Consider the following 24,689-nt stretch of genomic DNA (forward strand, 5'->3'; position numbering starts at 1 on the left):
CTTATACGGGAAAAACAAATTGAAGTAAAACATCAAAAATATATTCTAAAACCAAAAAAACACAACGAAAGTCATGGTGCGATGACTGCCGTAGAAGAATCGATTTCTGAGGACTATAATGGCTTTGCGTGCTTGGTCCACGTTGAGAAAAAATGTTATTTCGATTTCAATTCTACGTGTTCAATACATTGTTGGTTCACTAATTCGTCAACATTTTTTTGTGGTTTTTTATATTCTTCCAGACTGTGGTCACTTCGTCTCTATACTATTCGTTGTGTTCCACTCAGAAATTAATAGGAACGATGAATAAAGGTTTATTTTGAAAAAAAAGCTTATCAATTGATTTTAGGGGATACGCCTTACGATACGATTTTAATCATTTGTCATTTGTATTTTTCCCTTTTTTTATTAGTCGATTGCACACGTTTATATGGATCACATAACAGAATATGAATCATTTTTAATTGTTGCAAGAAGATAATGCAACATAAATCATATAGTGTACCAGTACCGCACACTGAAGAAATGAGTTTAATTTTCGATGTATTTGATTCTGTATTTAAATTGACACCGCTTTTTTCGTGTGGTAAATCAAACACTACCAACGTCTTGATACCAAATACCTTTTTTTTAAATGTCGTACCAAAAAAGGACGTCCGATTTTAGAGAATGTGGGTCCCAATGATTGTCAACACAAGGCATGGTCGAATGTCAGACTTTGTATGGAGCGTAGGACATAGCGATTTCATAGCGATGAATTAAGAAACTCACCTCTCATGAGAGGTGAGTTTGTTTGTGTGAAATCGCTATGTCCTCCGGTTTGTATGAACAGACCATACCTGGTTTATACTTTCATTGGTGGGTCCGTCCCATGTCACAACACGTCACGTTTTTCGAAAGGTGGGTCCGTCCCTAAGAGCGTGACGTCTTTTTGAATGACGCATAATGTATTATTGTGTGAGGTGTCATCAGAAGTTTTTAATCAAAATTTACAACAATATAACAAGACTGTCACAGCTTCAGTGTCAAATCCTTCCAATCTTACTAGACCAACCACAGAACTTTAAATGACTCTTTATTTATTTTCGAAAATCAAGTCTCGTGCCTCTGAAATTGGAATTATTACAATGCCATGAAAAGCGTCTTTTCGTATACTATGCATTTTTGGAATGTTTTCAACGATAACTTTTAAATCGCAAAATGAGCAAAAGATTCTTACAATTTATCAGTTCAGTGATAAATCAATGTAGATGTCGAAGATCACGTTAGGCCACACAAAGTAACAGAAGATCCTCCTGCAACGAGGAGAAGGATCAACGGATTCATGCTGATATATAGGGAAAGCACGAATCTCCGACAAACTTATTGAATTTGTCCTGCACTGAATATATAAAGTGAAATTAAGAAACGAATCGCGTCGTAACTTCCATCGTGTTGGATACTGGTTAAAATCGTATCGTTTGTGACAAATGTGGAAAATCTTTCATCCATCATGATAGTCTAGCTGCACTGTAGCAATAGGTGTTCGAATGATACCGTGATAGTACAATGTTGCAACGAGTGTACCTTGAGATTTATCACAGCTTCGCTTCGGATCTGACTCAACCCATACAACATCAGAAAAAATTCTGATAAAAGTTCCATAAAAATTCTAATTGGTTTCTGCATTTTATAGCTGAAATAATTTGTTTTTGTTTATGTCGTCAACAACTGAACCGATAATATACAAGATCTGGTATTTTATCTATCGACATTCAACTGCGTTGCGGTCATCATGGTTATGGTTGTATACCAACATACATAAGACGTTGCAAAACCCATAACTTTAATACGTTTGCCATCTCTCTTCGTGAACATTTTCACTTTTTATTCAATAATTTTTCGAAGGATATTGGATCAGTTTCATTCCAACCGTTGTTGTAAACATTAGCAATATTCTTAACATAGTTTCAACATTGACGATTAAAATGAGATCATTTGCATTGTTTTTCGTAAGTTTACTCCAAGTATAAGAAAGTGAACGGTTGCTTCATGTGAATCATTTGCATAATTAAATAGGCGAGAAAGTGTGTTAAAACAGGCGAGGCCATTTGTTTGTTTGATTTTTTTTTTTTCAAATGGATAAAATATCATTCAATTGAAAATGAAATCATTCTTCTTGGACGCACAGTCTGTGCGGCACAGGTCTTCCCAAAAATTCACTTTCATTTTTATGTTGTCTTAAAACTCTTTCGTACATAAAGTGACCTTTAATTTGGTGATATACAAGGTGATGACGATTGAAATGCGATATTAAAATTGAAAATTGGTGGAATTCAATGGTGGATGGATGGTTCTATTGAACGTAAATTGTAATATACAAGCGAAAAGTAAATAAGGTCAAGCTAATTGATTTTCACTAGAAATTAAAATAATTGTAGTAGCTGCGGCTACATTTTTTCGAACTCTACTTAAATTTCAAACACTTAAAGATAACAAGTCTGGAGCTACTTGACTTTGAAGTTGCAATTTACGTACTTGCAATCATTGTGGTAATCTATAACGCAATAACGTCCGACTTTATAATAAGCTTTTTAATAAGCAACGACTTCGCAATTAAAAGTCGTTCAAGCGCACCGTGCATCTCTGGATGTTACTAGTCAACCGATTTTCATAAACTTCTTCTTCTTCCCTGAAAGCTAGAATTATATGTAATTTTTGTCGAAAAACCAAAAACAAATCGAATAACGGATAGAGCTTAGGGGCTCAAAAATTCTAACTTTCATTGAACAAAAAACGTCTATGAAAATCGGCAGAGTAGTTTACGAGTTATGGTAGCTACACCCTTCAGTACTAAAAGTGATGTTGCAAGAATCCGAGCTCCCGATCCTAAAACTCATTCACAATTCTTTTTTTTTTCATTGCTGGTTAGATCCTTCTTTCATCCTTCAACTACATATCGACAGAAATTTCTGCACCAGTAGTTGAATATGTCGAAACTGAAACGCATCCACCACCACCACGTCCATACGTTTTCAGTTATGCGGCGGGTAGATCTCCAGGAACGTTCGATCGTACACACAGCGAAGTATCGGATGGCAGTGGTGTTGTGCGAGGCACCTATTCCTACGTCGATCCTCGCCAGCAAATTCGAACTGTCGAATATGTGGCCGATAAAAGTGGATTCTATCCGTTGCTAAGCCATCCGGTGTTGCCACCACAACAGTCCGAAGCGGTTCGTAAGGCAACCGACAATCACAACCGACTGTACAATCAAATTGCCGAACAGCACGAGCATGGAGAGGTGGGTATTAGTGAAAATGGTTCGGTGAAAAAATTTTCTCTGTGGAAAATGATCTGTTTTACAGGGTTTTGTCTCACCGAGTGATACGAAAGCTGTGGCTTATGCAAAGCAGAAACATCTGAATGCGTTTGAACGAATTGCAGCTGAGCATGCACAGATTGCAGAGGAAAGACGAGTCGCCGAGGAATTAAAGGCCGCTGAAAATGGTGACCATTTAGAATAAACGTATAACCGACGATTTTGTTGGTCATGAATTGTTCGACTCATCACGAAATAAATTTCTTTATGTCGAACACAAACACTCTGTCACATTTTCTTTACTCATAAGTCCACCATAAGTCCAGTCCCGCACACCTCTATATACAGTGAACTTTAGACATTGATCAATAATTAATTATTGTTTTTATTCCTAAAATTTATGAAACAAGTTTTGGGAAATGTGTAATGGTTAAACGCTAAAAATTTTTAATTTTCACTTCAATATCGACAACGATTTTATTGTAGAGTTTTCGTTCCACCACCGGCTAGTGCTTTTAAAGCAATTGAGCAGCAACTGGTTCCAACAGGCACATATGTTCGGCGCCTCTAACCGGCAAACGATTCAGACAGAAATGTCTGATCATTTTCGATATTGACTCAAACGGTTGACTGAAATGACCGAGTATAAATTGACCATAGTTGTTTTGCTGGATCCTCATGTGCATGAAGCCTTTAGCACTTCTGTTACAGTTCAAAAGAAAAACAAGAATTAAAAAAAGAACTAGATTGCAATTGGTGCTGATGGTCCACTTACTTCAGTGACAGCGAGAAATCATTTCGGGAAGATTCACAATTTCTAACGAGAAAACTTCCTTCGGACAATGAACGTAACGTGTTTTCAGCCTCGATCCGCGTTATCGACCCATGGTACCAGCTAACATTGGATCGGTTAGTTTCTGTTCGTGAACAAATCTATTGATTTTTACCTTTGTCGGTTGAGTGGAATGTCGACATTTATTACTGGATACGAGGTGGTAGCCGTTTCAAAATTTAAGTGCAGTCCCTTTTCATTTCCATCTCTTGCGGAATGACTGGGTTGGAATTGCAATGTCAAATTTTGTTTGAACGAATCTGTCGGAAGATAAAGAGTGGTCAATTCAGTTCATGCTGGACGGTATTTGTCCTTTCTTTTGTAGTTCATACACTTACCAAGTGGTTTCCTTTCACCGCGCATCGACTGAGTGGACAGCGATAATTCGCTTGATTCAGTGCTAGCAGTGGCGTTCATCGAAAGATGATTTTGATTGCTCAATCGCAATTTTCTGCGCAATTTCGGCATGTCGAACGGTAAATCGCCCAAATCGACGGAAGTTGCACTGCCTGAGGCGCATTGATTCTATACGAAAAAAATTTAAAGGTTTCCATAAGGGATAGACATGTTATTGATGCACTTTCACACCGTACCTGTTCCATGATCAACTTCTTTCGCCTCAATTTTGGCATATCAAATGGTAAATTACCAAAGTCTTCGCAGAGATTCAAATCTGATTTATTTATCGTCAACTTGCTGCCGAGTAATTTGGGACTGTCGAAACTGTGAAAGCTGTGCTTTGATTTGGATCCGTCTCGTGATTGCAACGATATTCCACTGTCAGATCCTTGTATCTCGTCACCTAGGTGGTAAGGTACACAGAGCATTAAACACCAAAGTTAAGAATCTCTAATTTCTAATCCTACCTGCCAGCAAGGTAAGTGCCCTATTTTGCGGAAATTTCTTCGATTTGAAATTGTCAAATTCACGACCACTTTGTGGCGATGCCTTTCCTACTTTTTCGCCCACAGCACTGACCTCCACAATTTCTGACGTGGGATCTTGTAATGATTTATCGGATATCGGACTGAGCACATGCAACTTTGAATGTAGCATCATATTCAGTCTAGCAGGATGACGAATTTTCGCTCCGGAGTCAGAACTGTGCGAGCTCAGCGTTGACGAATGTCTAGACTCGGAACTTGTCGTGCTCCTGTTCCCTTCGCTTGTACTAGATCTGAGCGATTCCATGCTGCCGCCACTGCTCGAAGTGGTTATACTTTCGGTGGATGAGAAATTTTTCGGCTTGTGATGGAACCGCAATGGTCGACGTGAATGCTTCAGAGCGAGCACTCGTTCCGACTCTAAGATCATCGAACTGGGACGCTTGGTTTTATTGCCGGATAAACGTTGCTTGGACAATATCCGATTGACTATTGACTCTTTGGTAATTGGTTCTTTGGCCTTTGAATCGCTCGTGGAGCTGTAGTTGTGTATTGTGTTCGATTGCGGTATGTTCGGTGCACTTTTATTGCTATTCAAACAATGGTCGGTGTCATATTTTTGTGGAAATTTCAACGGTAATGGTGCAGTCGATGGAGGTGATTGCTTAAATCTACTTGTTACTGGAAGCTGTGTGGAAGACAATATCACGTCACTATTTCGATTCGACTCGTCGCCATCACCCGGTTCAGTTAGTCGATTCTCTTTAGGTATATTGGATGGATTTTGTGTGTCATTATCGCTGGTGCGATTCACATCGGGATGCAATATTTCATGAAATTGCAATGAATCGGTGCTCTTGGATGCTTTGAATTTATTTTTCAATTTCAATGACTTGGACAGAACGCTGCTCAGATCGTCCAAATCATCGTCGGATCGCGATATCTTGGAATCGAACGCAGTTTCGTAAACTTGTCGAATGCGACCGTTTGGCATTGTATCATCATACGTTAATCCACTCTCGTTGCGACAACAATCGGCACATTCGTCTACATTCGGTTCGTGTACGTAAAATACACTTCTCGATTGTAATGCGTCCGCAAAATCATTGCTATATTCCGGGCCAGTGCAGGCACAAAGAATCGGTTCCAATAATCGATGTGGTGGCATGGGAAGCAATTCCGATTGTATTGAATTTGGCGTTGCGACGAGTGATTGTTTTCCCTCTCGTCGTTTCTGGCACTCTGTACAGTTCGAATCATCCGATGTGGTGGTCGATGGTGAATCGCATTTGATTATATGTACTCCATCTTCAGTGACCGAATAGCGACGACTTTGCGATGAGATTTTCTTTCTTTGCGGTATAAAATTCGAGGTATTCTGTTTGTATCGAACAGCGTTGGCTGCAACAAACGGTTGAAATGCTGATTTTTCAGACTTGGCTTTTCCAAAAATATCACCGTAGTAGTAAGGAGACGGATTTAATTTGAACAGATTCGATAGATCGTCAGCTTTACTTTCTGGCGAGTCTCGGTCGGAGTTTTCAAATATTTCGTCATCCGATGATTTGGGTAGAGAGGAATCTGTAATGGGGACAAAGTTAGTCTAAACGTGTCAATGAATTCTAAAACAGTTTTACACAACCTGAGGTTGATTCATGTTTTCTTAAGTTGACATAGTCCTTAATAACGTTGGCTTTCACAGCTTTTGGATGTACTATCAAATTTTTGGTAGGAATCAATTCTGGTTCTATTGCCTGTTAAGTGGATAGTGGACAAGTGTTAGAATATTCTCAACTGTAGTCCCTTTCAGCCAATTTGATTTTTAACAATATTGGCTGCCACAATTATGAAAAATAATTTGGTTGTGGATTCAGCTTATTTTGCTAAACTCGTTACCCAATACGAAAAACATTTGTTAAACGACTTCTGTTACAACGATGGTAGCCCTAATCAAATTTTCCCAAAAACATTTTCTAGGAAAATTAAGGAAAATTTAGGAAAATTCCCAAATTCTCTTGGTAAATTCTCTAAAATTAAAAGAAATCTTTACGTTCGGAATTTATCTTTGATTGAACCGTAAGAAGTATCCTATTCGCTTGCTGTTACTCTATCCAAGATAATTACAGATGTCTGAACAAAAATTGTATTAGGCATTGATGCAGTAAAATTAAGTTAGTTTCAAAACGCCAACCCATTCCACCCTATGAGCACAATGTGATCAACCCAACAACGTTATACAATTATTATGTGCGACGTGAAACGGTAAAACCATGTCAAAATAAAGGGTAGAGTTCTACTCTATAAAGAATGGCCTCAAAGTGCCTCAAAGCTGTAAGTATTCATACTTCTAAAATCGAAGATTCATCAAGGAATCAAGAAGATCTTGTAAGAGTGCGTGCTACACAAAGAAGCATCAATTTTTTGCTGCTAAATTTTATCCCAATTTTTATTCTCTGCTTTGTATATAACTCGGAACAGATCTGGTTTCCCATAAACTGAAGCTGAAAAATACAATCCACAGCATTCAGATTAGATTCAGATCATTTCTGAGCATGAACTTGGCCTTACCTGAATGACATTTGAACTTTTTGCCAGAACTAAATGGAAAACTTTTTCCTAAAAAGTCAGTCAACCTGTCAGGTCAGGTCAAGTTCTATTCTATTTCAGTAGATCATAAGGTTTTACGTAATTATCGAACTAATGAAGTCGAATGTATCGCCCAACCATAAATCTGCTACTTCTTTTGTTTAAAGCATCGTTTGATGTTTCATAACAAATCTTCTACTTCTTTAGTTTTATTATACGCTTTGTCTAGAGTACTCTAGCTACATAGTCATCTTTCATTAATGACGCAGTTATCAATAACATATGATTAGCCGTATATAAAAGGTTAAAACGTTCGCAATCTTACAAAGATAACCTCCCATTATTTTTAAATTGTATCGATAATGCGTAACGAATTACGAACGATTGTTTTTCGTATATTTTGCAAGTCATTTAATATACTCGAAAAATTGCTCGTGCAACAATAGATAATTCCCCTAATCAACGTCAACGTAACAGCGATAGCATGAACGAACAAGATATTGAGAGATCTGTTCATATAAATATTTATCCCTAATCTCTATCCACATAAATGTTCACAACATCAAAACCGCATCATTGCTAAAACTTTACCCCCATAGAATCCGAACAAAAAAAAAACTGGAGTTTTCCACTTACATTTTCTTGCTTCACACTTTTCGGACTAACGTTGCTGAGCTGTCGGTGGAAAACAAAGTCAATCGGTAAACTATAGTCATCACAAACCGATATCTGAAAATAGAAAAATCAATTTTCATTTAATTATATGTTGAGAGTTCGTGACAAAATGATTCATCGAATGCCGATGCACGACACCTATAACTTAATAACAAAAACGAAATAGCGGCATAGGAATGGAAAACGAATTAAAACAAAACAAAAATTGTGTCAGGCTATAAATTCGCGAGAATGGAAGAAAGAAAGAAAAAAAAACATTTTTTTTTCAGGAAGGGTTTTATTCTCCACACGACCGCACTTTCCTCGGCTTTCCCACAATATTGCATGTGTATACTTGAGATACTGTGTAAAACGTTAAATATGCATATCAAATACCAACAGTGAAATGGGAATGTTTTGTTACGTATATATATACGATACCTACGCAATATAAGTAATCCCCATCGATTTAGGTATTATATACTACGTTTTCGTACGTGAAATAGACATTTTCCGACTAAATTTTAATATTACATAATTTATTACCAGAGATATTAGTCATAATTTACCTATAATGCCGACTATTCCAACATTTTGAAGAGTTGCCCAACTTTTTTTGGGATTAAACTACAGAGATATGCTTTAAGAAGATTTCACCATTAACATTCGTCCATGCATTTCTTCATATCATTTCCATTAAAAGTTTATGCTTCTTACAATGTACGTCCAACCAAACAACCAAACTTTAATTGTAACGAAAAAAAATCACAACACACTGAATTTGAGAAACTTTTAACAATGTGTAAAGCTTACAGCTATTACAACAACAACAGAAAGAAACTTATGATGATTGGAAAAACCGAAATTCGTATTGTTCTTCGCGGATGATATGTTTAAAGGAAACTAAATTGATATTTTCGTCTGATAATCTCAGCTTCGACACGGAACCAACCACACTTATTTCTCTTGTACGGTCCAACTAACCATTTTCATTTGCTGAATAGCCGAACAGTTGATGACGATATTTTCTTCCAATAGGGGATGCTCAATGGGGTGACATGCGCGCTAGCGATTAGCACAGCTGCATGCACTTTGATTCATAAATTATATACGACGGATCGATATTGTGATAAAAACATGTGTTATGTATATTCAGCGAGGATTTGGCGAGATTAAAATTAAACAAAACAGGATATTTATTGTACAGGATGATAGCGACGTCGCTGCTGCTGCTGTGAAAGCATATATATATAGATAATGGGGCTTTGTGCCGCTCGTGGTATGGAAGTTCATTTTGACGGTATTATGTGAACGGATATCATTATTAGGGTGGATGAATGGAATGGAATGGAATAATAATGGTGCAGTAGGATGCAGATTGCAACCTAAGGTTCTCATATACTCGAATTTCACTATAAATTTCATAGAAACATTTTCCAAATTTTTCCTATATTTTCTCGAAATTTCCTAAATTTTTCCAAATTTTCCCAAAAACATTTTCTGGGAAAATTAAGGAAAATTTAGGAAAATTCCCAAATTCTCTTGGTAAATTCTCTAAAATTAAAAGAAATCTTTACGTTCGGAATTTATCTTTGATTGAACCGTAAGAAGTATCCTATTCGCTTGCTGTTACTCTGTCCAAGATAATTACAGATGTCTGAACAAAAATTGTATTAGGCATTGATGCAGTAAAATTAAGTTTCAAAACGCCAACCCATTCCACCCTATGAGCACAATGTGATCAACCCAACAACGTTATAAAATTATTATGTGCGACGTGAAACGGCAAAACCAATATGACTCATGCGTAACATTTCTTCGCTAATAAGAAGGTTTGGCTGTGTATGGCATATAACATCATAATGTGCACATTAACCTGTTGTTTTAGAATACCGAACCATTTTTTGCTTTAGAAAAGTTCAACTTTTGTTCGAGTCAAATTTCCTCAAAATTGACTTTGACTGATGTATATGATGTATACGTTTTGTAAGCTGTCATGTGAATTATAATCTATTCCATATTTCAAAATTGATAAAGGTTCAATAATATCAACCGAAGACGGTTTTGACATCAAATTACCGATTATTAATAGCAGAGTGGAATTTTTATTTGAAAAGTTTCGGGTTCTACAAATTCAATATGACATTGAACGGCTTTGATATTGGATATTATTTAAGGTATGGGTTGGGATAGGAATAGCTTACATTGTGAGCTGGATGTTCCAGTTAATGATGAAACTTAGAACAGATTTTCTGCCAATGTTCTTGACTCTCATTCAGCAGAGTAACACGAAAATTTCAATTTTTTGTGACTATGCAAGAGTCACATTTCGCTTGCGAACTTAAAACATGACGAATGATTTTGATTGGCGAGTATGCAGTGCTGCCATCCCAAGCCGAAAGCAAGGGTTGCGTGCATACTTGCAAAAAAAAAAAACATTTTCCTCGAGTTATGTACACAACTTTTCATTAGCGAAATTTGATTCATATTCTTTAGTGGTGTGAAAGTCCATGGCAGAAGTAGCTATTTGCGCCCCCAGGCATACAAAAATAGAAAAATAGCTAGCACCATCGCTAAGAGGCTATTTATTGTCTGCCAGAACATTTCATTGAAGGGATCTTCAATTGAAGAGCCAAAAATAGGAACTCTACAAAGTTGAAATTATGTTTCCCACCCAGAATATACCACTTTCAATGGGGGTAGAAAATAATTTCAACTTCGAAAAGATTAAAAATTCAGTCTTGATGACAACACCGAAAAAGCGTTACGTTATTAATGAATGATCCCTAAATGAAAACAAGCTTTTTCCGATCCAACACCTTCAATCAAGTGTCTTTACATCAGACATATCAATTTCAAATTTCTTCTAAACTCTTTACTCATACTTACCGGTCTCGGCAAAGTGTTGCTATTGGAAATAACCTCATCCCGTTTGAATTTTTCAAACTTAAAGCTATTCGATCGGTACAGTTCATTATCGTCCACTTGCTTATTACGACACAGCCTTCTGGTTATTATGTTTCCGTTCATATTTGACCTACAGTTCAATGGGGGTGAATAATATAGGAAATTCACTCAGTAGACAAAGATGATTCAAACCTGCATGGTCTGCACATTGTGTGCGATGTCCAATTTAAATTGAAATTTAACATTTTGAGCTTTGCTACAGCCCGGTCCTTGAGTGACGATGGATCTTTTGAGCCGGATGGAATGGGAAATTCGACTTTCTTTGGTGTTCGTGACGAACTGTAATGTTGGCGATTTATTTTGATGTAAAGGGTTATGGTCTAAATGTGAAATTTTTTTTATTTACCTTTTACTACGAGCTCGTGGTTTTCCTTTTCGGCACCGTTTCCTTCGTTTATCTAGCAAAATTTTGGCACTTTGAGATTGTTCCAATTCGGGAAACGTTTCGCTTAAATTAGCTGGCACTGGATTATGTCTTTGCACTTTACTTTTACTGGGCTTGGTTAAGCCCTGATTCATACGTCTCCACATTCGTTCCATGTTCAGTTCTTAACTATAATTTGATTGGGGTATGTTCGATAATTAGAATTTTTGTTATAATTGAAAATTCGGTCCACGAATTGAACTGCAGACACTAAGCTAAATATTTACCAAATTTAATTGACAAACAGATTTTCACAAATTTTCCGCTGAATAATGTTTCTTTTTTCATTTGTTTTTATCGAGAAACAATTATGTATTATATTGCTTACTTGTCGCGATTGCGTTATTTATTTTTATCGGAATTAATTTAGTCGTATGTACATTATGGTCAAGGGAAAATGCTTATGATGAGGCTGTGCGATGATTAGGCGTTTATGATTTTAATATTTTACTTTATTTTCGGTGTATTTAATTTAACTGAAAATACACTTTTCTATTTATGTATTTTAAGGGAATCAAATAAAAAAAAAGTGACATGAATGTGTAATACCGAAAATGGGAAGCATGCGCCCTAAATTTTCACAATATCTAACTTTGTACACACTCCGGAGAAATGGGAGACACGGAGGATGTCAAATAATAAATAATCTCCTGCTATGTTCCAACAGACAGAATATATATCTACTATTTTCCATGTATACATAGACGGAAAAAGTGTATGTGTTATCGGTTGGTGATCTCATCTCATTTAAATTTTAAATGGCAGAGGTTTAGGTATTTTTAGCGGTAAATTATGTGGTAGCAATTTGAAATCTTTTAGCCACAGGAGATATATGCTGACCCAATATTTGAATTAATTTTCTTTTCGGCCTTTTTATGCTGTGGAGAAGGCTTGTTAAGAACGTTTTGATGAATGTTAAGAACTGAGACTAATGGTTTTATGACTCATGAACGTTTTTGTACGTTTTTACATCGATCTGTGCTCTCTTATTTGAAGAATAGGGAACGTTTAAGTCTCTATTTTTCGACCTTCTTCAACAAGAACCTTTAACTGTGTAAACTCGGAAAATTTTCTGTTGTAGTTACGAGTCCTTTAAAATTTAGTGATTGCATTCTGTCTCTTCAGTGCAGATTAGTTTCTAAGTATATTTAATGAAATAGATTACATTGTAACATTGTAACCGGTCCAATTAAAATTTGATTATGTATGCAATATCCGACATCCTCTAGACTTATGTCAAGTGTTTCACCATCGTTTCATTACAAAGATGTCCTTAATAAAAGAGAATGTTTTTAGAATTGTCCTTACCATTTGAGATTATCAGGTCAGTATCATCTTCAACACGTAGAATATGCCGTGGTCAGGCATGTTTGGAAAATTGATTTCCTGAATTGGATAAAGTTGTCCAGTAAATAGTCAAGAAATTTTCTTTTTTTCTATCTTGTTTGCCATAAAAAGTTGTGGAACAAATTTCTTTTCCGAAAAATGGAAAATCGTTTTTCCAGCCGGAAAAGCCATTCATATGAAAACTTTCAAAGTCGAATATTTCCGAAATTACAATATTTTTGTGAAAATTTTCTTCCGTTCTGGTAAGTCTAGCTCATTATCGATATTTCATGGAAGAACTTTTTTTTTGGAGGAGTCGGTATTAGGGTTCTCCCAAAAAGTGTACCGGACAATTCATCCACTTTGAGGCCATTTTCGCTGGTCATTTCCAATTTATTTTTCATAAAAAAAGGTGCCATTCGAAAGTTACATTTCATATTCGGGAGCCTAAGATATGGCCTGGAAAAGTAATGACTGTCCTTTTAAGGATTTTGTAAGTTATTTCTAGATCAATAAAACATACATTGCTATAATTTGGGATACTAATTCCTGTGTTTCTTGCACATACATTTCGTCACTACTTCTCCTCTCCTTGATTTCGGTTCAAGGATTATGGAAAGCTCCATGTTTGGGGTGTTATTGACAATTTTACCTGTGAAAATTCAATTTACTTTTATGAAAGGTATTTCGTGTGACTTACCTATTTTGTCCCGGTCCAGGATAAAATTATTTTTGTGACTGTTTACGGCGTAAACCATCCTTAAAATTCGACTTTGAAGGTTTTCATATGAATAGCTTTTCCGGCCGGTAAAACGATTTTTCATTTTCCGGAAAAAGATTTTTTTCCACAACATTTTATGGCAAATAAGATGCAAAAAAGAAATTCTTAATAACGTAAATCGCACGGAGTTACATATCGACCTGCACTAAAATGTCGATCAAATCTCAACTGACTTATTTTGAGGTATGTTTCGAAGTTTAGACGAACATGCTTTGCGTCGATTAAAAATTACTTATCTGGATGGTTCAACTAAATTGCTCTAAAAGTTAGATCACCACAAGGTAAGTGAGATCCATTGACTGAACATTTTTCAATAGATTTTTCAATTTTTAATAATAGTAAAGGACTTATTTACATTTATTCTATTCCACACTATTTTCCAGTGACTTTTTTTTGGAAAAAATTTAGGAAAAATACGAAAATTAGGAAAAGTTATGTAAAATCGTAAAAATGAGGAAAATGGTAAAAATCTGGAAAATTTAGAAAATGAAAAAAATGTTTTCCTCAAAATAGTCATTGCTATTTTCTGAATTAAGTCCTTATAGTTTCATGATTTGTCTAACAAGTGATGAAAGGGTAGGGTACTATTATGTGTAATTTTAAAATAAAAAAAATCACGTAAATTAAGGTACATGCTTCGCTCTGTTCGCAAACGTCACACTCTGCTTGCAAGTTATCATGTTAAAAACAGGAAAAAACGTCATTTGGGAATTACTTTCAGATCGTTCGACTTCATCGGATATTTAGACCCGTACGAAGTACTGGGGTCTTATAGGTTTACGCATACGTTTGTAACACGTCGATTTGGACTCCCTGAGTAAGGGGAAACCTATTGTGGTTGTCTAGAGATGCCAAATCCGCGAAAAAAAAATGTCCGTCTGTCCGTCTGTCTGTCTGCACGATAACTTGAGTAAAACGCATCCGATTTTGAAAATTCTTTTTTTTCCCGTTTGGTAATGTCAAAAGACAGACTAAGTTCGAAGATGAGTGATTTTGGATCGACCCCTCCCGAGCTGTGGCCCAATAAGTGCTTTACGGTTTTTCGAAGATATCTCCGGACATTTAAACGTTAAACTTGTAAGTGATACGTCAAATAAAAGGTATTTACAATACCGACCGACAAAAAAAAAGTTTATGGAAATCGGATGACCGACTCGTGAGTTAGACCCCTTGGTGTGGAACAGGCACAGGGCGGCAAGCAGTTTTTGCTTGTAGGTCGGCCACATTTGAACATATTTCGTCTGTTTTAGCTTTATTAGATAGGTATTGACCGTACCAATCAGGGAAAAAATTAATTTTATGAAATTATGTTCTCCGGAGCGTGAGCTAGGTCTCTTGGAGTGACCTCTTATCTGGCTACTCGGAAGTACAGTGAACGTGGTGTATTTTGACAATATCTCGAGTAAATTTTGACCGAATTTCATGAATTTTTTTTTTGTTTGAAAGGTATTAACGAATGTAAAGCGTCGGTACTATTTCCGGTCTCCTAACAAAATGGCTGCCGGCGGCCATATTGGATTTTAGTAAAACGATATAAAGTGGGAAAATTTGTACTTAGATAGTTTCTGTTAACATGGAAATAATTTGTTATGTGTGTGGGGTTGCAGGGATTCCATATACGGACATCTATATATACCTATATACAGCTATATTGAGCTATATACAGGCATATAGAGCTATATAATAGCATATATTTATCTGTGAAATGTTTATTTATAGGAAAATATAGTTAAATATAGCGGTATATAGCTGTTTAAATAGGAATTTATGAAATTTGTCTTCGTACGGGGCTGTCTATATTGCCTCCGGCAATTTAGTTGTATATGATAACAAGGCAAAGAGTGGATAATGTAAGTGATTTTAAAGGGAGAATAGTTTTTCAGCAGAGAAGAAAATGAAGTAAGAGAAATGAAGAGTTTCACATTAAGGCCAGTTCATGGTCGCATGTATCGCAAAAATGTATGCGAGTATGAACTGGCCTTAAGGCCAGTTCATGGTCGCATATATCGCAAAAATGTATGCGAGTATGAACTGGCCTTAAAGGCTTTTGATACGAATAGGTGTTTCGTACGGGTCGGCGTTAGCTATGTTTTTTTTTGGAAATCTGTTGATAAATTAGCATACGTGTCTCCACAACTTCGTCGACTAAAGCAAAGAAATTTGAAAATCGTGTAAAAATTAAAAGGAAAATCGTCTATATAAAAATACTCCCATCTCAATTTTTAAAATCGGTGTAGTTGTCTGTGGACATGTAATTTGAAATGAATAATTGGCCCATGAATGTGACCCTAACCCACATCGGGTGACCGTCGTTCAAAACAAAAAATTTCAAAATCTGTTGTCGACAGGCCCGACCTGTGCAATCGGTCATCGCCCTAAGTGTTGTAACTCATTTGAACCGCTACGAGCTACTTCCCTGTATATGAGAAGAAATGGGTATTTTTCTTATAATTTGGTATAAGTCCTCTCCAACTTATGTAGTTTCCTGCTGAACGATTTTCAAACAAATTTTGTAACTTTTTGACAATTTCCCTCCTAAATAGTCCGAAGTCGATGCGTCACACTCTAATAAAGAAGTTTGTGCGGTGTAGATGATCCCGTTGTCGTTCTTTTTCCTCGATGAAACGAATCGCAGAATAAAAAACAATTTCGTGTTAAGGTAGATTTACAACTGCCAAATTTAATTTCTCTCTCTCTCTCTCTGTTTCTCTCTCATTTGCAAATTAATTTATATTTGTTGTTCTTAACTAAACATTTAAGTTTTCTCTTTTCTCTTTTTAATTAATTTATTTAATTAAACTTAACGATCACATACTTGTTCGTATATTAAATGTGTCTAAATTTTACTCGTAGTATAAAAATAAAACAAAAAAAAATTATTCGTAATTTGTCGCTAATTATTAAGGGAATTGGGGGCTCGCATTAAGGAAAGTAACAATGAAAATTTACTGTAAGTGAGGCGCTGATGTGTTACCTTCCATACAGAATCTAGTCCTGATTCGTTACAAAAAATATGATTACGTGGCTCTGCAAAACGACCGTTCTAACATTTTTTTTTGTCTTTTTAGCGTGACAGATAAATAAATTAATAAATTAAATGATTTCTTTTTATACATGGGCCGCTTTTATAATTGTATAGTACGACGAGTTGTTTTTATTTTAGGAACAAAAAAAGTGAACTAATCCTTCCGCAAGGCAAAGCTCAATGACACCGTTTCGGAGTTGTTTTTACTTAACATTAAAACAAAACACTTCTATCAATCCAATCGATCGGGATCGACGGGCTCAACACGCTGAGTTAACTAAACAACTTTTTGTTTGTCTTGCGATTTTCTTTTGATAATTTTATCAGTCAATTTCATTACATATGTTTAATACTTTTAAGTATTTGATGCACATACGTTCCATTCACAATGAACGTAAAATATTTTTTGTTTTGTTAATTTTATCATTTGGTTAGTTCTCAAGGATGCGCAAAACATTTCTTTTAATTTTCTGAAAAAGTTTTTCTTTTCTTTTTTACTAACTTGGTAAAGTGTGAATTTCGTGTTTTAAAAACTATCGCCGATAAACCATGGATGAATCCACGAAGCAGACGGTGGCGGAGTAGGTGGGTAAATGGTTGGCGATGGTAATGCACTACTTCTGGCCTGACTATCAAAATTCAGCGCTTGATGTAAGGGCATATGGTAGCCGAGCGGATTGAAATGGGTACCGAATATTCCGTTGTTCGTTTGTATGGGATGTGATTGCACTTGGTGTGGACTGATCGAGACCGGATCCATAATGGAAAATGGTGTTGTTTGTTGACGGGCTGTTTCTGGATTGGTGCTAGCGAATTTAACAAACGGTTCGCTGGTTGGTTTTTCTTGCGAATATCGACACGACGATGATAGGGACGCTTTGCTGTCTTTGGGTATGGTTGGCGACGGGAACGGTTGTAAATAGTTTCGTTCTTGTTGGTTGGCAATTGCTATTGCACTGGAGGTTAAACTTTGCGGATACCATGGATTGGGTCGATTTTGGTGTTCTAAATCTGATTCGTCGTGTTTGATATTCATAGAAACAGCCGGTGCGAGGGAGCATTCGTCAGACGATGCCCCCAACCCCGTTTCCTAGCTGATGCGCGGACGTTTTGTTGAAGGTTGCTCGGAATGGGCTCGCACCATATATGACAATTGTGGCATATACTGCATAACATCACGTACTTGCACTAGAGGAACATTACTATCTAAATGGTGGTTTCCATTTTCACGAAGCGTTTGACACTGTAATCTGTTAAGCGGAATGGAAATTAGTTAGTGTCATCAACACAACACTAACAATGTGCACGGCTTACCGATTTCCTTTGTACAATTTGACACCAAGCACTTCTAGGACTCTTTTGCAGGTGTCTAAGCTGATACCCGGGAAAAAGTACTCGTTCAAATCTGGCAATGTTATGAGATAATCTGTGTAATGGCTGCCATGCATGTTAATGCACGGCACCATAACATTATCGATTAGAACTCTTTGGACTTTGTATGGAGCATGTCCCGTTCCGCCGGGCACTTCTGGAATGACATTCAGCCGTGTGCTACCGTCCTGGGACTGCTGAAGCTGTTGCAGATGTGCCATTTGATGGTTTACAGCTCGATCATTATTAATTGTCATATGACGTTGTTGCTGTTGTTGCTGTAACTGCTTCTGCAACTGCTGCTGTTGCTGAAGATTGTGTTGTTGTTGAAGCTGTTGTTGCTGCTGCTGCTGCTGTTGTTGTTGTTGCTGCTGTAGTTGTTGTTGTCTTAAATTGTTCGCCCTGAAATAATTTCAATTAGGAATGAGTTCCATGGACTTGGATCTTTCAATCAAACTGAATAGAAGAGTCAGGTGAAATTTATAAATTCATTCAAATTCAGAGATAGCACAGATAGCTGCAAGCTTATCCAGCTAAAAACTATTATAATTCGGAAGTGGTCATCCTGTTTACACATTGTAATGATAAGATCAAATCTTTGACCTGATATGTGTCTAAATTTTCAATTCTAGAATAAGAGGACGCAGCCTAATTCCAAATTGAAAATTATAGGAATATAGAAAGATTTTGACACTCGACGTAACTGACTAAGATGCAATTCTCCGATAATTGCAACTTTTTCGTGATAAATCAGCCGGATGTTAAAATAGATTCATTTCGTAGATATATTAGATAAAGGATCACTCTGGTGCATGAAAGTCGGTTCTAACTGATGTCACGGTACCATTGACTGTACTTTTATTTTTGTTTTGACAAATTGAGTAGCTTTCCTTTCCAAGCTAACAGAATCAAATCGAAAATACGAACGGTGAAAGTTTGAAAATTATGCAAAAATTCACAACAGTGTCGGCAGAATGTCACGCGTTGCCAAGCATAGCATAATTTTTAACGTCATTTTGATATGATGAATAACGATAACGATCTAGAGATATCGAATTACGAGACTCAGAACATCAAAAGAAATGTCGAAAAATGTGGAATGTGGATTGAAAGTCGAAAATGGCTCAATGGCTACAATCACACTTACATATGATTTTGTGGTTGTGCTCGAACTAACGGTGGTGGTTGTTGCGGTTGCTGGGTCCCGATTTGACCCATTGGTAATGAGTTATATGAAGTATACGGCTGTCGGCCGATAACATTGTGCTGCATTTGTGTTCGCGTTGGATTCGGATAGCCTCGTTGTTGAGCATGAGCCTATAATTTGCCCGATTAGTTGCAGTTAATGATCCAAGAAATGAATAGCCAAGTATTACCTGAGCCACTTGTTGAGCTTGTGCCTGAGCGGCCTGCTGTTGGGCCAGCCGTATTACACGGTCTGTTTGTTGTTGGGTCAGCAAATTCGATTGAATGCTGTTTGGTGTCTGTATATTCGCCCAATTACTTGCTAGCGCCTGCTGAAGGACAACAAATCAACTTTCCCGTTTTTATTGCAATTAAATTTCAAATTACCTGAACGGCGGCAGCAGTGATGTCATGTGGTGCAGTTAGCGTTGCATTTGGTGCCATTCTACCCTGCACAAGGCCACCAACATAAGCCGGAGGTTGTTTTCTGACTTGAGGAACGTTATTTTTGGAAACGGTGTTAATGACTTGTTTCGGCGGTGGAGCCTGCGGTTGTTTGGTCCAGTGTCTTGCATTATTACTGTTTCGTGGCGTCGACACCAGTAGTTGGTGATCAACAACCTTACTCGGCCAGTAATCCTCGAACTCTGTTCCAGTTGGAAAGTAACTTTTGATGTCCACTAAGCTTATCACATGCACAGAATCACTAGCGAACAATTCATTGCGAATGCCTTGAACTTTGCAACAAAATTTCAAATACGACAAATCCCAACCGGACAGGCTTTCCGCTTTCAATTTCAAATTTTCGGTTTCACCTTCGAAGTAAAACAACGGAACGAATTTTTCACCATCGCGTACCGTGTACGGTACAACTGACTCTTTGTTTATCCGAATGAATCCACATTTATCCGATGGTCCGTTTGTGCCCATTATGAGTTTCTTATAACAGATGTCCAGAAACTGGTAGAACTTTGTTGCATCGCTCAGTCTTACCACTAAATCCTTTAATGTGAACATTTCACGACTGAAGGCCGAGTCACAGTGCTTGTGATTGATTTCATTCAAAAGACGAGATTCAGCTTCTGTAATGTAATAGCTCCGAACGCACGTACAACTGTAGATATCCGCATGTAAACTGTTCAAATAGTTGTTCAGCAATTTCGATTCGACCATCCGCACAGAACAATATTTTTCAGCCTGTCGTAATATGAATGGAATGTGAGTCTTTCCAAATGTCGTCCAGCCGAAACGACCTTTTTGGCTCTCCTCGTCCGCTGGCTTTTTTTCACTGTCAGCTGTTGTGGCATCGTTTTTTGGTTTACTCGGATCCTGGGAATTTATTATCCCAATTTGTTGCAGTTGAGGCGGTGGAACCGCCTTCCGTGTTAAATAGTTCATGATATTCGATTGGCCGTTTGTTGCTGTTCCTGGCATTCCCGGTGGAACGCGTCCGGTGGCGGCCACCACTTGAGCAGCTGCTGCTTTGGCAGTGGCCTGTCGATGGGTCTCTTTCATTTTTGCAGCCATTTCATTGATTTCGGCCTCATCGTGACGTTCCTCTTTGACTGTAACGCCCGGTAGTGACCCGAAATTATGATTGGGAATAGACATTTCACTTGGATGAGACTCAATTTACACTACGAAATTTTGGAAATTGTCACTTGGTTTCGATATTTCGTGTCTGATGTCCGTTTTTAATTTTGACCACTCACTTTTCTTTTAGAGGAAATCATTTTTTTTCTTATTCACTTCAGTTGCACGAAAATGTTTTTCTTTTTTTCCTCATTAACACTCATCGCCTGCTGATTGATATCAGAGTAGTCTTTTTTTTAAGGTTACAAATCGTTGAAATTAATTTCGGGTACATGCGAAAATTGATGTGTGTATGTATAATTATTGATACTCGTTACCGTTCGAGTAATTTCCTTTACATTTACTTATTCACTTCTCGATTTCAAATCGCTTTGAAGTTTATTACAGTTTCAGTTTGTTGAAAATGGTTCACGTCCTGACAGACAAAAATGTACACAAAAAATTTATTATTTTTTTTATATAAATGAAACAAAAAATTCGTACGTACTACTACTTCAACAAACCGGACACAAGAGGAAAGTACCTAACTAATTTTTGAAATTTCAGTACGGGATTTGTTCAGTGTAGTCTTCAACCGGGCCCCGCTAAATATAATCTCATTATTTATTCTTTCTTGCCTCTCCACCTGTGACTCATTCCATTTTCATATCTATATAAAATGTCTGCCGTTTCAGCCAATGACAGTCGACCTCGATCATAAAAAAAATGTTACGCAAATCTACACAACGAAAAGTACCCGGCTGAAGATTACCGTTTTGACAGAAAATTTAATTATTTTCCGAAAATAGCTTTATATTATTAATGAATTATTGCACAAACGATTGATTATATTCACAAAAATCGCTTCGATTTGCATATTCGATTCGAATATAAGGTCAATGTAGTGTTTATTAAATCAGGGCCTCTCATGTAAGTACTACTTTTCATCAAATGCACAGTGAAAAGGTCCCGTCTGTTGACTACAGCACGCTAAACACGACTTTACGTCCAATGTGCATAGGAATCATTTCGATTCGGCACCGTTGCTGTAAAGTCGGTAATACTACGCGCATTTTTAATTATCTATCATTGTCGACGACAGCAATATTTGTGTTGGATTTCGTAGTATGCACAATACATGTATACGTACAGCGTATATGGATACTGTATAAGCATTAGCCTTTTGAATATTGAAGAATATGAAAAGCACAGCATGTGGTTTATTACTCTATTGAGGTATATATGGTTATTATATATACATAACATGGCATATGGCATATGCACTTAGCTATGTAGCTATGTATATATAACTACTTCTAAGCGAATGTTTTGTTTCATCGAATTTCTTGGGTTGGGAGAATTTTTTTTTTTTTCGTTTCACACTAGTGTAGGACACTCTTGAGCTAGGTTTATACTAAGAGAAGATGGATTTATTGCCTTTTTGTTATTGTCTTTATTTGTATAGTGTCTAAAGTCTAACTAAGCTTAAGTAATGACCTTGGTTCATTTAATGACTTTTTAATGACTAAAAATATGATTTATATTCCTTCTACGGTTACGGACTATAGACACGACAGACAAACTACTTCTAATTATTAAACGATCGAAAGTCTTAATTTCTTCTCAGAAACGAAAGTCAGTCTATTTGTGCTGACCAAGGCAAAATGGAAAATTTTGATAAGCGTAAAGTTTATAGTCACCAGCTTGGCTAGTACCGACTCGAGTCGGAATTTATTTGATGACTCCACTCACTCATCATAACAAAATTCAGGTAAAAAGCAGATCGTTTGAAAATACTCATTACCGCATTCTCGTTGAAATTAGCATTTTAGGCAATAAAGCAGGTAAAGCGATTCTACCTTTCTTAAAGTAGAATTCCCTTTAAATAATACAGTTATCGAAAGTAGGTAGGCAGACCAGGCAGACAGTTTGGATCGTAATCAATATCGTTGTGTGGGAAACGTCATCATACCACAGTAATTGGCTTTGCAACTATTTCGAAATAATCAACTATTCTGCCTGCTTGTCTATTCGCCTAGTCAGTTGGCCTGTAGAGGCGCCACATTTTTTTTATAGTACTTCAATCTCACTGGACTATTTTTTTGTGAAACAACTTCACATTGATTCATTCCCATGAAATGTCACAGCAGTGAAGTTTGTTCATGAAAAAATAATTCAGTGATAATTGTATTAGATTTTACACTTAGTTTCTAAACTTCATTCTCCTATGGGACAAGTTTGTTGGCCTGTATAGGCGCAATTTTTTTCATAGTACTTCATTCTCTGCGGCTTATTTTCATGTGAACCAACTTCACATTTGTCATTACAGAAGAAATGTCACCATATGAAATATGGAAAAACTCTATTACATTTCTTCTTAGTTTCTAAACATCATTCTCCTATAAACGAAAATTTGGTTGGTAGTAGTTTTGATACTCGGTAGTTGCCAGCTGGATTGACCTTCAAAATTGCAAAGCCACTATGAACGAAATCAACACCATTCAAAAATAATTATTTGTTATCTAATAACAGATAGCTCACAGTTAACATTGCAATTCCAAAATTTGGTAGTTCGTAGCTGACTACAAAAGTATAAACCAGGGTATGGTCTGTTCATACAAACCGGAGGACATGGAGATTTCATATAAACATACTCACCTCCTATGAGAGGTGAGTTTGTTTAAGTATATAAAATCGCTGTATCCTCCGCTACATACAAAGTTTGACATTCAGTTTGACATTCGATCATACCTTGTGTTGACGTTCATTGACTACAACACGTAATTTAATTTGTTTACTATTCGCTGAACGCAAATCGAGGTTTCTCCATTTCCATGTAAGGAATTCTTTTGAAAAACAGCCTACCGAAATCGGACGCATTTTCCAGTGGACTTTTTAGGCCTTTTTTCTTAAAAAAAGAACCTATTGTGGACACTTCATCTGTCCGTCCGTCCATCCATCCGTCCGTCCGTCCATGTGTCTGTGTCACAAATTATAATTATGGCTATTACAGCCAAATACGCGACACTTAGAATTGCAATGCTACTATGATCAAATCAACACCAGGCAAATCATTATTATTTGTTATCTGGTAACCGATCGCTCATAGCAGACATTGCGATTTGAAAATTTCGTATTTTTTGGTAGTTGGACCACCAAAATAATTATCAGCGAAGATGTTAAGGCCAGTTCATACTCGCATACATTTTTGCGATATATGCGACCATGAACTGGCCTTAACTGTTCGAGAGATGCGCTCCGACTGATGAAATTATTCGGCCTGCTGGTCTATTTATAAATCGAGTATTTGGTAGTTGACTACTACTATGGTAAATTGCAATGCTACTATGATCAAATCAACACCAGGCAAATCATTATTATTTGTTATCTGGTAACCGATCGGTCATAGCAGACATTGCGATTTGAAAATTTGGTATTTTTTGGTAGTTGGACTACCAAAATAATTATCAGCAAAGATGTTAACTGTTCGAGAGATGCGCACAGACTGATGAAATTATTCGGCCTGCTGGTCTATTTATAAATCGAGTATTTGGTAGTTGACTACTACTATGGTAAATTGCAATGCTACTACGAGCAAATCAACACCAGGCAAATCATTATTATTTGTTATCTGGTAACCGATCGCTCATAGCAGACATTGTAATTTGAAACAAAGCAATACAACAATTAGTCAACAAACAAAGTGGTAGTTGAACGAATACCAAGCTGGTAGTAAACAGAAATTGAAAAAGAAAAGAAAAAAGACCTCACCAGGCTTCAG

The 24,689-nt window shown here is 36.8% G+C and overlaps 3 protein-coding genes across 4 annotated transcripts; 1 reads left to right on the forward strand and 2 right to left on the reverse strand.

Annotated features, from left to right (window-relative positions):
• Positions 1 to 1,835: 1,835 nt before the first annotated feature.
• LOC119072378 lies at positions 1,836 to 3,599 on the forward strand. The gene is made up of 3 exons (XM_037177582.1): positions 1,836 to 1,991; positions 2,912 to 3,283; positions 3,348 to 3,599. Exons 1-3 carry the CDS (start codon positions 1,968 to 1,970, stop codon positions 3,504 to 3,506), a joined length of 555 nt encoding a protein of 184 aa, XP_037033477.1. The 5' UTR covers positions 1,836 to 1,967; the 3' UTR covers positions 3,507 to 3,599.
• Positions 3,600 to 3,668: 69 nt separating this feature from the next.
• On the reverse strand, positions 3,669 to 11,833 carry LOC119072371. The gene is made up of 11 exons (XM_037177571.1): positions 11,571 to 11,833; positions 11,357 to 11,503; positions 11,147 to 11,294; positions 8,240 to 8,332; positions 6,660 to 6,771; positions 5,000 to 6,598; positions 4,727 to 4,935; positions 4,472 to 4,658; positions 4,249 to 4,393; positions 4,077 to 4,196; positions 3,669 to 4,003 (listed from the first exon to the last, which is right to left on the reverse strand). The coding sequence occupies exons 1-11, from the start codon at positions 11,762 to 11,764 to the stop codon at positions 3,817 to 3,819; spliced, it is 3,141 nt and encodes a 1,046-aa protein (XP_037033466.1). The 5' UTR covers positions 11,765 to 11,833; the 3' UTR covers positions 3,669 to 3,816.
• A 4,694-nt stretch (positions 11,834 to 16,527) lies between these two features.
• Positions 16,528 to 21,683, reverse strand: LOC119072387. 2 transcript variants are annotated; one of them, XM_037177595.1, is made up of 6 exons: positions 21,417 to 21,683; positions 19,724 to 21,344; positions 19,528 to 19,668; positions 19,299 to 19,468; positions 18,095 to 18,553; positions 17,090 to 18,030 (listed from the first exon to the last, which is right to left on the reverse strand). In XM_037177595.1, the coding sequence occupies exons 2-6, from the start codon at positions 20,945 to 20,947 to the stop codon at positions 17,871 to 17,873; spliced, it is 2,154 nt and encodes a 717-aa protein (XP_037033490.1). In that variant the 5' UTR covers positions 20,948 to 21,344; positions 21,417 to 21,683; the 3' UTR covers positions 17,090 to 17,870. The 2 variants fall into 2 exon arrangements, with proteins under 2 accessions (XP_037033499.1, XP_037033490.1); XM_037177604.1 differs by having other exon boundaries at positions 16,528 to 18,030; positions 19,528 to 19,665; positions 19,724 to 21,558.
• Positions 21,684 to 24,689: the final 3,006 nt, after the last annotated feature.

This window comes from Bradysia coprophila, chromosome II (genome assembly GCF_014529535.1).
Source record: "Bradysia coprophila strain Holo2 chromosome II, BU_Bcop_v1, whole genome shotgun sequence".
NCBI lineage: Eukaryota > Metazoa > Arthropoda > Insecta > Diptera > Sciaridae > Bradysia > Bradysia coprophila.

Coding starts and splice junctions, on each gene's coding strand:
- LOC119072378 (XM_037177582.1), top strand. CDS start 1,968: ATGAGATCATTTGCATTGTTTTTC. Junction 1,992..2,911: donor GATCATTTGCATTGTTTTTC/GTAAGTTTACTC, acceptor ATTGCTGGTTAG/ATCCTTCTTTCATCCTTCAA. Junction 3,284..3,347: donor AACAGCACGAGCATGGAGAG/GTGGGTATTAGT, acceptor TCTGTTTTACAG/GGTTTTGTCTCACCGAGTGA.
- LOC119072371 (XM_037177571.1), bottom strand. CDS start 11,764: ATGGAACGAATGTGGAGACGTATGAATCAGGGCTTAACCAAGCCCAGT. Junction 11,504..11,570: donor CCACGAGCTCGTAGTAAAAG/GTAAATAAAAAA, acceptor CCAACATTACAG/TTCGTCACGAACACCAAAGA. Junction 6,772..8,239: donor AAAGTGTGAAGCAAGAAAAT/GTAAGTGGAAAA, acceptor TCCACTTAACAG/GCAATAGAACCAGAATTGAT.
- LOC119072387 (XM_037177595.1), bottom strand. CDS start 20,947: ATGTCTATTCCCAATCATAATTTCGGGTCACTACCGGGCGTTACAGTC. Junction 19,669..19,723: donor TCACTGCTGCCGCCGTTCAG/GTAATTTGAAAT, acceptor GTTGTCCTTCAG/CAGGCGCTAGCAAGTAATTG. Junction 18,554..19,298: donor GCACAACCACAAAATCATAT/GTAAGTGTGATT, acceptor AAATTATTTCAG/GGCGAACAATTTAAGACAAC.